The 13,666-nt window shown below is 49.9% G+C and overlaps 1 protein-coding gene across 1 annotated transcript; it reads left to right on the top strand.

Annotated features, from left to right (window-relative positions):
* Positions 417–5,314, top strand: LOC8071597 (disease resistance protein RPM1). Its single transcript, XM_002450576.2, has 2 exons — positions 417–1,395; positions 2,318–5,314. Exon 2 carries the CDS (start codon positions 2,328–2,330, stop codon positions 5,049–5,051), a length of 2,724 nt encoding a protein of 907 aa, XP_002450621.1. The 5' UTR covers positions 417–1,395; positions 2,318–2,327; the 3' UTR covers positions 5,052–5,314.

The raw sequence follows: 13,666 nt of genomic DNA, 5'->3' as shown, positions 1-13,666 counted from the left end.
CGGCCACCGACGATAGAGCAAGGTGCATTTATCGGCACTAGAGCAGGGCGCATCCATTGCGCGCGAGGGTAGGGCACGGGGCTACGACACGCATGCTGCCTGGGATGCAGTCGGCGGAGGCGGCCTCCTGTGCAGTCACTCTGGCACATCGAGGAAGAAGACAATAGAAGAATAGAGTAGAAAAAGAAAAAAAAGAAAAAGAAAAGGGTAAGGGCAAGGGCATTAGGGTCTTTTTAACCCTTCAGGCTCTTTGGTGAAGCTGTTCTACCCGGCTGTTTTCTAAAATAGTCAGTTTCACTTACAAAGTTACAAACTATTTTTCAAAAAAAAAAAATAACTTTATTTAGTAACGCCAAACTGTGCAAATGGACTTGTTTAGCAACTCCAGCAGTAGCCCCAAAACTAGGCCCCTATTTTTAATTTGGGTGCTTCCCTAATTTTTGGGGCTCAACTTTTCTGCTTCAACTCCAACAGTAGCACCTAATTTTGGACCCCAAACCTATTCTAGAGAGAATGACAGAAGGAACCTACTCGTCATTGTATTTTTCTTCTTCCTCTTTCTTCTTTCTTTGGACAGGGACACAATTACAGCATCGAGCCGGTTAGCGTAGGGTGTTATGCACATGCAAGGGAAGAGAGAGAGGGAGCGTGAGTTGGGGCTAGGACACGCGATGGAGGATGGGGGCTGTCCTGTTGGGCCAACAGGAATGAGGTCTGGAGGAGAAATATGGGTGCCCAGCCAAATATGGGGTCTGGAGTAGGGGCTCTGCTGGAATAATGTTTTTAGCCTGTGCACCTATATTTAGGTGTTGGGGCTTGAGTAGGGGCCCTACTGGAGAGTTGCTCTTAGAAAAAGAGTCGACCAATCAATCAAAGTCCATTCTCATTCAATGAACAGTTAACTCCATTTGCTACTAATAATAATTTAATATAAATAGCTCCGTTCTCATCCATTACACAATCGGACGTGCTTATGACAACTTATAATATGCTTGGGTTTTGGTTTTGGAATTACTCGGCAATTTCTGCAGCATTACATGAGCGGTTCTCTGTCATACTGTAGATGGCACCGCGTAACGCCATTGACGACGACTGCAGCTCAGGGTCGAGTCAAGTCAACGTCTCATGGCGCCTCATACACGATGGCTGCATCCTTGGTCCGGAGCTTGTCATTGCCTACTTTATCTGATGAGTCCTCTGACTGTCCCAAACATCAAGCAGGCACCCAGATCCGCGCTCTCCCACTCCAGTGTCCAGTCCATTCCCTCCCTCCCTCCCTCCCGCACCCACCAATCTCTAGAGCTTTACCACTACGGCCTACGGGGCTCCGGCGGTTCAGCCTACAGGAGACCAGCAAGGCAGCAATTGCGACGTCCCCGCGCAGGTTCATCCAAGGTGAGGACACCCGGTTGATCTTATCTCTAAAAATTGGTGTGAGCTGCTTGTTTTTTTTTGATAGAAAACAACCGAAGGCATGCATTTTCATCTATTTAGTACGTATTAAGCAAAACATTGGTGCGGCAACAGTAAACAACAGTAGAAGGGAACAGCTTTGTGCTTGATTTGTTTTGGTAAAACTTTGTGCGAATCTCAGTTTTCGCCTTGGTTTTTTTTTTACGAGAAACAAGGGTATATTAATTAGCAGCAAGCTAAGCTTACTAGTTTTCTTTTCTCTTTCTTGTACAACTTGCTATATGTTTGACATGGGTTGGGCTCGTACATACAGTAAGGTAGTAAGGTACACAAAATCAACTAAACAAGTTTTGTTTTATACTTTTTATTAGTGAGATAGCTAAAGACACAAATTTATTGATGTATGTGGCGACCGACATTTTAAGGTCCTCCATTATGCTTTGGGTCCTCCATTATGTAATAGTAAGATTACTCTTAACTCAGTGGATGGGAACATATTATTTCCATCCAGGTACAAGAAGTATATCTTTTGATATGATAGATAGCTTGTCAAAGAATATTACTTGCTAATCCATGCTCTGACAATTGTTTGGAGTCCAAAATGTAACAAAATATTAAAATTTAATTCTAATTTTTGAATTGGTATATGCATTTTTATATACATGCATGTTTTTAATGGAGACTTCAGTCAGTTTAGATGCCAAATCCATGAAATAAATTGTTGCATGCATGTTGAGGACTAATCAATGGGGGCTTCTTATCTATTAGTGAATCTATAATCTATTAAGAACGGTTAATATTGTGTGCTTTTTGTTAACATGTGCAGACAGGTCTGAAACATCTAAGTAAAATAGATTGCGTACATTATCTTGAACTAATCAAGCTCCATGCTTTGATTGTGCAGAACTGAACTAATGGCAGAAGCACTGCTATCTGCTCTCTCGAAAATTGGTACCGTTTTAGGAGATGAAGTCATCAAATTCGTCATTGCTGAAGCATCTAAAAAGGCAACTAATCTTAGGGAGCTACCAAAAAATATAAGGCACATTGAGAGAGAATTGAATATGATGAGAAATGTCATACGAGATTTGGATACCACAAATCTCAGCATCAATGTGGTCAAGGGTTGGATCGGGGAGCTGAGAAAGGTGGCCTTCCATGTGGAAGATGTAATGGACAAATACTCATATAACGCTTTTAAGCTGCAGGAAGAAGGATCGCTGATGTGGTTCATCAAAGGAGCACATAATGCCAAAATTTTCAGTGATATTGCTGATGAGGTGGTTCGTATAAAGGGTGAGATTGAGCAAGTAAAACAACTGCAGAAGAACTATTTCCCTGCTCTCCAAGTTCCAGCAGGCCCTGTAATTGTTCGACATGGATCCCAAACCTTCTTGCCAGAGCTTATTCAAGATGAAGATCTCGTGGGGATTGCACTGAATCAAGCAAAGCTGATTGGATGGCTTCATAGCAATGAACCAAACAACACAGTGATAACGGTGTCGGGTATGGGTGGATTGGGAAAAACCACTCTAGTCATGAATGTTTATGAGCGTATGAAGAGCGAATTCCCTGTTAGTGCCCGGATCACAGTGTCACAGACCTACACAATAGATGGTTTGCTGAGAGAACTACTCAGAGAGATTGGGAAGGACACATATAAGCAATCAGGTACCATCGAAAGTATGGATGCCTACAAGCTGAGAGAAGAAATTAAGAATGTCCTAGGTACCAGAAAATGTTTGTTTGTCTTGGATGATGTTTGGAACAAGGAGGTGTACCATCAAATGATGGAAGACATTTTCAATACTCTTCGAGCAAGCCGTATCATCATCACAACACGGAGAGAAGACGTTGCATCTCTTGCATCTTCGGGATGCCATCTTCAGCTCCAGCCTTTGGGAAGTTCCTATGCACTCGACCTCTTTTGTAGAAGAGCCTTTAATAACACAGCTGACCGAAAGTGCCCCCAAGAGCTTGAGGATGTGGCTGTTTCCATAGTAGAAAGGTGTAAGGGCCTGCCATTGGCAATTATATCTATGGGCAGCCTCATGTCCTCCAAGAAACCAACTAAACATGCCTGGAATCAAATGTATAATCAGTTCCGGGTTGAGCTAGCAAAACCAGACAATGTGCAGACAATTTTGAAGCTTAGCTACAACGATTTACCAGGGAACCTCAGAAACTGTTTCCTATACTGCAGCCTATTTCCTGAAGATTTCATCATGTCAAGAGAGAGCCTTGTCAGGCAGTGGGTTGCTGAAGGATTTGCAGTGACCAACGAAAACAACACACTGGAGGATGTGGCTGAACTAATTCTGGTGGAGCTCATTACTAGGAACTTGCTGCAAGTTGAAGAGTATGATGAGCTTGGTAGGGTGAACACATGTAAGATGCATGACATTGTGCGTGACCTGGCTCTTTCAATAGCTAGAGATGAAAAGTTTGGCTCTGCAAGCGATCAGGCTGCAGTGATAAATATGGACCGGGAAGTGCGCCGACTATCATTGTGTGGATGGAATGGCAGTGATGCACCAAGACTGAAATTTCCACACCTTCGCACTCTATTTTCACTTGATGGTGTCACATCGACTCGCATGCTAGCCTCAATCTTTTCTGAGTCAAGCTACCTTACTGTTCTTGAGCTACAAGATTCTGAGATAACTGAAGTGCCACAATCTATAGGGAATCTGTTTAATCTACGTTACATTGGCTTGCGGCGGACAGAAGTCAAGTCACTCCCGGAGTGTATTGAGAAGCTATCCAACCTAGAGACACTGGACATCAAGCAAACAAAAATAGAGAAGCTACCAAGAGGCATAGTCAAGGTCAAGAAGCTGCGGCATCTGTTAGCTGACAGAGTGGTGGATGAGAAGCAGAAAGATTTCCGGTACTTCACAGGGGTACAGCCACCCAAGGATCTCTCTAACTTGGTGGAACTTCAGACTCTGGAGACTGTGGAAGCAACAAATGACTTGGCAGGCCAACTGGACAACCTCAGAAAACTAAAAAGTGTGTGGGTTTGCAAAGTTACTGCCATCCATTGTGCAGATCTTTTTTCTGCAGTATCTAAGCTGCCACTTCTTGCCTGTTTGCTTCTTAATGCAAGTGATGAGGAGCAGACACTGCACTTGGAAACTCTCAACCCACAGTCCAAGCAGTTCCACAGGTTGATCGTCAGGGGCCGCTGGGCTGCCGGAACACTGCAGTGCCCAATATTTCAAGGCCATGGGAAAAACCTCAAGTATCTAGCTCTAAGTTGGTCTGGTCTTCATGAAGACCCGCTACTGCTTATTGCTCCACATGTACCAAACCTCACCTATCTGAGTCTTAACAGGGTGAGCAGCACAGAGACAATGGTTATTTCTGAAGGGTCCTTTCCACAGCTGAAGACACTAATACTGAAGAACATGCTCAATGTCAACCAGTTGACAGTTGGGAAGGATGCTCTCCCAAATATTGAAGGTTTATATCTTGTGGCGCTACCGAAACTGAATAAGGTTCCTCAAGGATTTGAATCCCTTGTGTCTTTAAGGAAGCTGTGGTTACTGTCTCTGCATAAGGATTTCAAATTCCTTTGGGAGCTAAGTAGAATGCACCAGAAGATGCCACATGTGGTGGAGGTTCGCGTCGAGTGATCGCCTGCTTCTTCATGCAACAATACTTTTGAATATTTATGCGTATAGTCCTTTGTCTTTGATTCTTCCAGTAGATCTGCAATTCTGAATGATTTTGTGGCTTGTGTTTTTCTTTTCAATAAGTCCGGAAGAAACAGATCTCCTCACCAAGAATGTGCCTGATAGTTGTGTTGTGTGTATGCCATGTTATTGTGGTTTCTTTGTAGTTTGAACTTCTTCATAGTGAACGGGTGACGACTCAAGAACAGTCCTTTTTTTTATCATTTGGTTCTCATCATAAGGCTTGTTTCTGCATTGCCCAATATCTAGCTCTAAGCTGGTCTGGTCATCAGGAAGACGACCCACTCTGACTCCTTGGGCCACACGTGCCAAACCTCACCTTCCTGAATGTAGAATGGAATGACACAACTGGATACCTTGTATTGATCAACATTGATATACATATATAGGCCTTTGGCCATGGCTATGCATGTGCAACTATACATGCGAGCAGAGCGAGCGGCTAGGCAAACTACGTGGGGGCGTGGGCACCGTGGTGACCGGGTGCGGCAGCGCGTGCTCTGCGGAGCTCCAGCCGTTGAGGACGTTGGCGAGTGCGCGAGCAGGGCGCACGGGGCGCACAAGTCCATTGGAGACTTGGCGATCCTGAAGACTCGGGCGGAGCTCTAGCCGTTGGCAGTGTTCCGTTGACACCCCCCTGCAGTGTCGACGTCGGCAGTCGTGACGGAGAGACTGTCCCGGAAGTCGAAGAAGAGCACCGTAGGCAGTCCTTTGGTGAACACATCCGCTAGCTGTCGCGCGCTTGGAACATGCGTGACGCGGAGCTCGCCAATGGCTACCTTTTCCCTGACGAAGTGGATGTCCAGTTCGATGTGCTTGGTGCGCCGATGGTGGACAGGGTTCTTGGACATGTACACCGAGGAGATATTGTCGCAGAACGCCACCGTGGCCATGGGCACTTTGCACAGAAGCTCGCCGAGGAGTTGCCGTAGCCAAGAGCACTCGGATACAACATTGGCTATGGCGCGGTATTCCGCCTCGGCACTCGACCTCGATACTGTGGTTTGTCGCTTAGACGACCACGAAATGAGGGATGAGCCGAGGAAGACGCAGAAGCCCAACGTAGAGCGCCTCGTGTCCGGGCAGCTAGCCCAGTCCGCATCCGAGTATGCGGTGATCGACGGTGAGGAGATGACGTGCAGCTGAATGCCGAGATGAGCTGTGCCCTTGACGTATCAAAGAATGCGTTTGAGCATGGTGAGATGAACATCCCGCGGCGCATGCATGTGAAGGCAAACTTGTTGCACTACATATGCGATGTCGGGGCGGGTGATCGTCAAATATTGTAGTGCACCGGCGAGGCTTCGATAGGAGGTGGCATCATCGATGAGGATTCGGTCGGTTGCCGACGCCTTGCCCTTTGTGTCTGCCGGAGTGGCGACGGATTTGCAGTTCGCCATGCCTGCGCGCTCCAGCAGGTCCTCTACGTACTGCGTCTGGGAGAGGAAGAAGCCGGTGCTGGTGCGTCGAACACCAATGCCGAGGAAGTGGTGGACGGGTCCCATGTCCTTCACCTTGAAGGCGTCCTGCAACTGCTTGACGAAGTGCTGGAGTAGTGCAGGAGACGACGCGGAGAGGATCATATCGTCGACGTACAACAGCAGATAAGCCTGGGTGCCGGCGCGGTTGTACACGAAGAGAGACGTGTCCGCTCTCGACTGCACAAAGCCGATCGAGGTGACGTGCCCGACGAAGTGATCAAACCATGCTCGGGGAGCTTGTCGGAGGCCGTAGAGGGAGCGCGTTAGGAGGCAGACATGATCTGGCCGCGCGGGATCGGTGAAGCCCGTGGGCTGCTGATAGTAGACTCGTTCCTGCAGATTGCCATGTAAGAAGGCGTTGGAGACATCGAGCATCGAGTTGATGAGCCGGCCAGTTGCGGGACACCACGAGCGTGAGAACGGTGCGGATGGTCGCCGGCTTGACCACTGGTGAGAAAGGTTTCGCCGAAGTCGATGCCGGGTTGTTGCTTGAAGCTACGAACGACCCATCGAGATTTGTAACGCTCAAGGGTCCCGTCGGGATTCATCTTGTGCTTGAACACCCACTTGCCGGTGATGATGCGTGCGCCGGGTGGCCTGGGGACAAGGGTCCAGGTCTGGTTGGCCAGCAGTGCGTCGTACTCGGCTTTCATGGCCGTGTACCAGTTGACGTCCTTGAGTGCTGAGCGGACAGAGCGAGGCACCGGCGAAAGTGGTCCCGAGGCCGCCAAGGCGTACTTGGGGTTCGGCTTGTGGATCCCGGCACGCGCGCGAGTGATCATCGAATGACCTGTGGTCACTGGCGGGCACGATGGCGCGTGCGGAGGCGACGGCGTGGGCGATGCCGGGGGCGACACTGTCGGTGGCACCGCAGGCGATGCTGATGGAGCTGGAGCGGGTGTCGTAGTCGAGGCCGTGGATTGTGCGGGGCGCCACCTGAACGCACAGTTCGTGCGCGCGTCGGATGGCGTGGCAGTTCGGTGACGAGGTGTGGCGGCGCGTCGTCGTCAGTAGGAACTGATGCAGGGCCTGGCGTAGACGTGCAATAGTCGAGGTCGCGGAAGGGAAAGACCGCTTCGTCGAAGACGACGTGCCGTGATGTGATGACGCGGCCAGTGTTGATGTTGTAGCATCTGTAGCCGCGATGATCAGCCGGGTACCCGATGAAGACGCACGTGGCTGCGCGCGGGGCGAGCTTGTGCGCGGTTGTGGAGATCATGTTGGGGTAGCAGCGACACCCGAACACCCGGAGCTCGTCGTAGTTTGGCGGGACGCCAAAGAGGATCGAATACGGCGTCGCGGCGGCTGTAGCGCGGCACGGGCGCCGGTTGATCAGGTACGTGGCCGTGGCGAGCGCCTCAGCCTAGAACGCCAGGGGAGCTGCACTGTTGAAGGGTCGAGATGGCGGACTAGAGGGGGGTGAATAGTCCTTTCTAAAAATTATTACGCCGGCTAACCGAAACAAATGCGGAATTAAAACTATCGGTCTAGCCAAGACTACACCCCTCTATCTAAGTTCTCTAGCACCTTGAAAAGATCCTAAACAAGCAAGGAAGGTGCTACCTTAGCAAGAGCTCACCTAACCAATTCTAGGAGCAAGGTCACACAAACCTATGCAACTAGTACTTTGCAAACCGAGGGAGCTCCTACACAAACTAGTGAGGCAAAGCGCACAAAGCCTAAGCTCACTAGCAAGCTCAATAACAAGGTAACTAATGCCAAATTAGAGAGCGCAACTTACTTAGCTACACAAACTAAGCAATGTGACTAACAAGGTTACACAAACCAAATTAGTCACACAAGAGGAACTACTTCTAGCTACACAAGCAAGAAGGTAACTAGCAAGCTACACAAGCTAACTAATTACAAGAGCAACTACACAAGCACAAGTATATGAAGTAAGAACAAGCTTGTGTTAGGGACTTTGGAAACCAACGGGAAGAACAATGTTGACACGATGATTTTCTCCCGAGGTTCACTTAGTTGCCACCAAGCTACGTCCCTGTTGAGACAAGCTCCAAGGTTGCCGCCGGTCCTCTTGCTAGTGGTGACCCGCAAGTCACACTCTCCCACGTGGAGTGCTTACCACAAGCTCTAGCACTTGACCCGGCCGGACCACTTGTTGCTCTTCACGTCTCGCTCAACTAGAGTTGCTCTTCGCGATCCCCGCGGGGTGAGCACCGTACCCTCACAATCTCTTCTCCGGAGCACCACACAATCTCCTTGCGTGCTTCAACGGAGTCACAAGCCACCAAGCCGTCTAGGAGGTGGCAACCTCCAAGAGTAACAAGCACCACCGGCTTGCAACACGAACACCTAGTGCCACTCGATGCAATCTCTCAATGCAACGCACTAGAATCGCTCACTCACACAATCGGATGAACACTATCAAGCATATGTGAGTTAGAGGCTTCACTAGCACTCTCCAAGCATGGACACTAAGTCCCAAGGGTGCTCAGCAACAGCCAAGGCCGGCCACCACTTCTATTTATAGCCCCAAGGGCTAAACTAGCCGTTGCCCCTTCACTGGGCAAAACACGAGGGCATCGGACGCTCACAGTGAGCCACCAGACGCTCAACCCCCAGCATTCGGTGCTCAGGCGTCAGCCACGTGTCACTAGCCGTTTGAACTCGACCGTTGCCGCCAACGGCTACTGCGCACGCGCTCATGCACAGCACCACCGGACGCTCTACTGCGTCACACCGGACGCGTCCGGTGCACACCGGACCCGTGCGCCGAGAGATCCGCAAACTCGCACGGTCACCGGACGCGAGCCACCGGACGCACCCTGAGCGTCCGGTGCTCACCGGACTCATGCGCAGAGAGGGTCGCCAAACCGCCCGCACACCGGACGCTGAGCACTGGACTCACTCCGGTGCGTCCGGTGCACTCTGCTACACCCGACAGCACACCGGACGCTAAAGGCCAGCGTCCGGTGCCTCCGCGCAGAGCGTCCGGTGACACTCGCGTGACTTCTCCAAATTTCCCACCGGCGCAATAGAAAATATACACTTAATTTTCTCAAAAGCGCCGAATCCCTAGGAACTACACCTCCTTTGTAAAGTGTGCCAACACCAACAAGTGTACACCACCATGTGCATGTGTGTTAGCATTTGACAAACATTTTTCCAAAGGAGTTAGCCTCTCAACTTGCCACACCACTCGATCCTAACACGTATGCAAAGTTAGATCGCTCAAGTGGCACTAGATGACCGATATGCAAACAAGTTTGCCCCTCTTGATAGTACGGCCATCTATCCTAAATCCGGTCATAAACTTCTCTACACACCTATGACCGGTGAAATGGAAATGCCCTAGGTTATACCTTTGCCTTGCGCTTTCCATTTCATCTTCTCCAATGTTGATGCAACACATGCACCAACCAATCACCAAATGATATAATCCACTCCATATCATCACGTGACCGTATTGGTTCATCGATCTTGACCTCATTTGCTCTTCACCGTTGCCTTGGTCCATCGGCGCCAAGTCTTGCTCAAGCTTCACTGTCACACGCGGTCCCTCGCTTCAAAGCCTCTGACTTGCCCTTCACTCTTGCAACCGGTCCATCGAGCCAAGCCTCATCTTGATCTTCTCCACCTTGGTCACATGACTCCATGTCATGTCTCATATGCAATGAGCTCCTCCATCATCCTGTGGACTAATCTCCTATGTATCTCACATAAACACTATTAGTCTACCTAAGTTGTCACTCAATTACCAAAACCAAACAAGGACCTTTCAACTGTGAATCAACATAGTTCTCACACAGTCGTTAGTGGTGCGCAAGATCCGTTCCGCCTTACCGTTCTGTTGCGATGTGTAAGGACACGAGAGACGCAACTGAATGCCAAGAGAGGAGAGAAGAAGGCGCATGGCATAGGAATCGTACTCACGGCCATTATCTGTCTGAAAGGAGAGGATGGGGAGGCGAAATTGGGTCTGAACATATGTGATGAATGAGCGAATGGTTGGGAACACATCAGACTTATTGCGTAGGGGTACTGTCTAGAGATAGTGTGTATAATCATCAAGAAAAACAACATAGTATTTATAGCCTGAATGACTGTAAACAGGAGCTGTCCAAATATCTGAATGTACTATTTGGAAAGGGAAATTGCATGTGATGCTGAATTATTGAAAGGCAAACGAGTATGCTTGCCCAAACGGCAAGAAGAGCAAGAGTGATCATCAGCCTTATTACATTGAAAAGAAAAGGTTTGTAAAATTTGAGATGTAACTGGTTGGCCGGGATGTCTGAGCCGCTGATGCCACAGAGATGCCGTCGAGGATGCAGTGAGGGCTTCATGAGGTGGAAGGCAGAGGGGGTAGAGATCGCCGTTACTTTCACATCAGAGCATCTCCTACCTGGAAGGAAGTGCCTTTATAGAGAAACCAGACGGGTCAAATTCAATGGAAACATTGTTGTCACGAGTTAAACGACGAACGGAGATTATGTTCTTGATGAGCGAAGGGGAAACAAGAACATCATTCAAATGTAAAGGGGAGGTGGCAGTGGGAATGACAGTGTGTGCTTGGTGAGTGACAGGCAGCCGAGCACCATTGCCCACTGTGATGGAAGATGATGAGGGACGAAGAGTGTGAGAGTGGAGATTACCGGGGTTGGAGGACATGTGTGACGTGGCACTAGTGTCGAGATACCAATCAGACATGCTCTGTGGCTGATGTGGAACGCCAGCGGACTACAGAGTAGCGTAGAGGCCCCGGTGTCGAAGGAGTTGGTGGAGGTGTGTGGCGACGGCGGCTGAAGATGAGAGGCTATCATTGCCTGCTGGGGCTGGAACAGCGGTCGCGGACCCAGAACCCCCGCACTGGGAGCATGGAAGGTCATAGACCATGCCTGTACCATGCCTTGCCACGGGTTGAAACCCACAGTCCAGGGCGTGGTCTGGGTGTTGGAGTTGTTGGAGCGCGTGTTCCCGCCGCCGTTCCCGCCGTCGTTGCCTTGCTTGCGGCGCCGATCGAAGTGGTTGTTGGAGCGGTTGCTGCCGCCACCGTTGTTGGCGGGGTTGTTGCACGGTGCGGAGGAGCCGGAGGTGCCGTCGTTGGATCCGTTGCCTCCGCCGTGCCCGCCGGAGTTGGAGGATCCGTTGGAGCGGTCACCGTGTGTGACGGTGAGAGCCTGTCCAGCCTCGGCGTTGGCGTCATGCTGGAAGCTGAGTTCCTCGAGGATGAGGAAGGAGCGGGCGCTCTAGAAGGTGTGCGGCGGGTACTTGGAAGTGATCACCGGCTTGATGTAACGGTACCGCGGGTTGAGGCCGCGGAGAAGGTTCAGCACCTGGCTTGGTTCGGAGACCGCATGGCCGATGTCGCAGAGTTGACCGGCGAGGCGTTTCAGCTTGGTGTAGTAGTCGTTGATCGTCATATCGCCTTGCTGCAGGGAACGCAGCTCGGCCTCTAGGTACACGGCGCACTACATCTCGTTGTCCTGGAAGAGGCCAGCGATGGCGTGCCACAGGGTGAACGCGTCGTGGCGATCATGGCGAACGGTCTCGAAGACGCCCTTTGAGACGATGGCGAGGATCCAGTTGACGACGCAGGAATCAACCCTGCGCCACTCGCCATCACGGTCTTTATCGGGGGTGGAGGTAAGAACATGGCTCTTGAGCCCGAACTTGCCAAGGGCAGATTCAAAGAAATGACACCACTAGCCGAAGTTGGCTTCGGCCATGTCAAGGATGACATGAACATGGTGGCGGATGGAGATGCCTTGGATTTGAGACGAGGTGGGCACGACAGGAGCAACATCACCATCCTCATCAGAGTGGTGGGAAGAAGGAGGCATGGCAGCGGAAGAGGAAGTGTGGCTTAGGGATTCTGGAAGAGAACCTAGGACGAAGATACCATGTAGAATGGAATGACACAACTGGATACCTTGTATTGATCAACAGTGGTATACATATATAGGCCTTTGGCCATGGCTATGCATGCGCAACTATACATGCGAGCAGAGCGAGTGGCTAGGCAAACTACGCGGGGGCGTGGGCACCGTGGTGACCGGGTGCGGCAGCGCGTGCTCTGCGGAGCTCCAGCCGTTGAGGACGTTGGCGAGTGCGCGAGTAGGGCGCACGGGGCGCACAAGTCCATTGGAGACTTGGCGATGCTGAAGACTCGGGCGGAGCTCTAGCCGTTGGCAGTGTTCCGCTGACACTGAACCTACACAGAATCAGCAGTGCAGACACCTAAAGACGCTTGTGCTGAAGAACCTATCAAATCCAATGTCAGCCTGCTGAAGATCGGAAGGGGTGCTCTTAAAATTATCGAAGGTTTATATATTGTGGGGCAAGGTTCCTAAAGATATCGAATTGCTCTGCTAGCTCTCTAAAGAAGTTGTGTCTGCTGCATCTTCACAAAGACTTCAAAGATCAGTGGGACAGAAATGAAATGCACCAGAAGTTGTCATATGTTGTAGAGCTTCGCATCTAAGAGTAACCATTGTTTTACAACAATATTCGAATAAGTCCTTTCTTATTGATACTGCAAGTAGTTTTTTTTAACACAATGGCAGGAGCTCTGCCTTTCAATTAAGTAGGAGAGCAAAAGAGTTTATGTACAAGCAAAGAAAGAAAAATAGTGTGGGTTCCAAGCCACGGTTGCAGACAAACATAGAGAAACACCCTGAAAAAGCTAGGCTTGATTGAAAGCTCTCTTTCTTTGTTCGATGTCGTCCTTGATTCTTGCAGCCACCTGCGCCACCGTCTCTGAGGTGTTATTGAAGATTCTCCAGTTTCGCTCCTTCCAGATGTTCCAAAAGGTGTAAATCACCATCCCATTGAGTCGTCTTCGTTCTGAACTTGGTACCTTTCTTGCTGTGTCTTCCCACCATGCTTTGATATGTACAGGATTGGCCTGAAACTGTGCCCGCAGTTCTGGGAGGTTCTCCCACGAGATGATCTGATCCCAAACTGCTTTTGCAAAAGGGCAACACAAGCATAGGTGCAGACCAGTTTCTAAAGGACCATTGCAAAGTACACAATGTTCTTGATGTGGTCATCCTCTTTTCTGTAGGTTATCCGCCGTTAGAATTTTGTCTTGCACTAAAATCCAAGCAA

Source organism: Sorghum bicolor, chromosome 5 (genome assembly GCF_000003195.3).
Source record: "Sorghum bicolor cultivar BTx623 chromosome 5, Sorghum_bicolor_NCBIv3, whole genome shotgun sequence".
In the NCBI taxonomy this organism is placed as follows: Eukaryota; Viridiplantae; Streptophyta; class Magnoliopsida; order Poales; family Poaceae; genus Sorghum; species Sorghum bicolor.
The sequence above is the reverse complement of the archived record's forward strand: the minus strand, read 5'-3'. Positions and strand labels throughout refer to the sequence as shown.

What these genes read in the sequence shown, in the direction of transcription:
- LOC8071597 (XM_002450576.2), top strand. Translation starts at nt 2,328, where the DNA reads ATGGCAGAAGCACTGCTATCTGCTCTCTCGAAAATTGGTACCGTTTTA.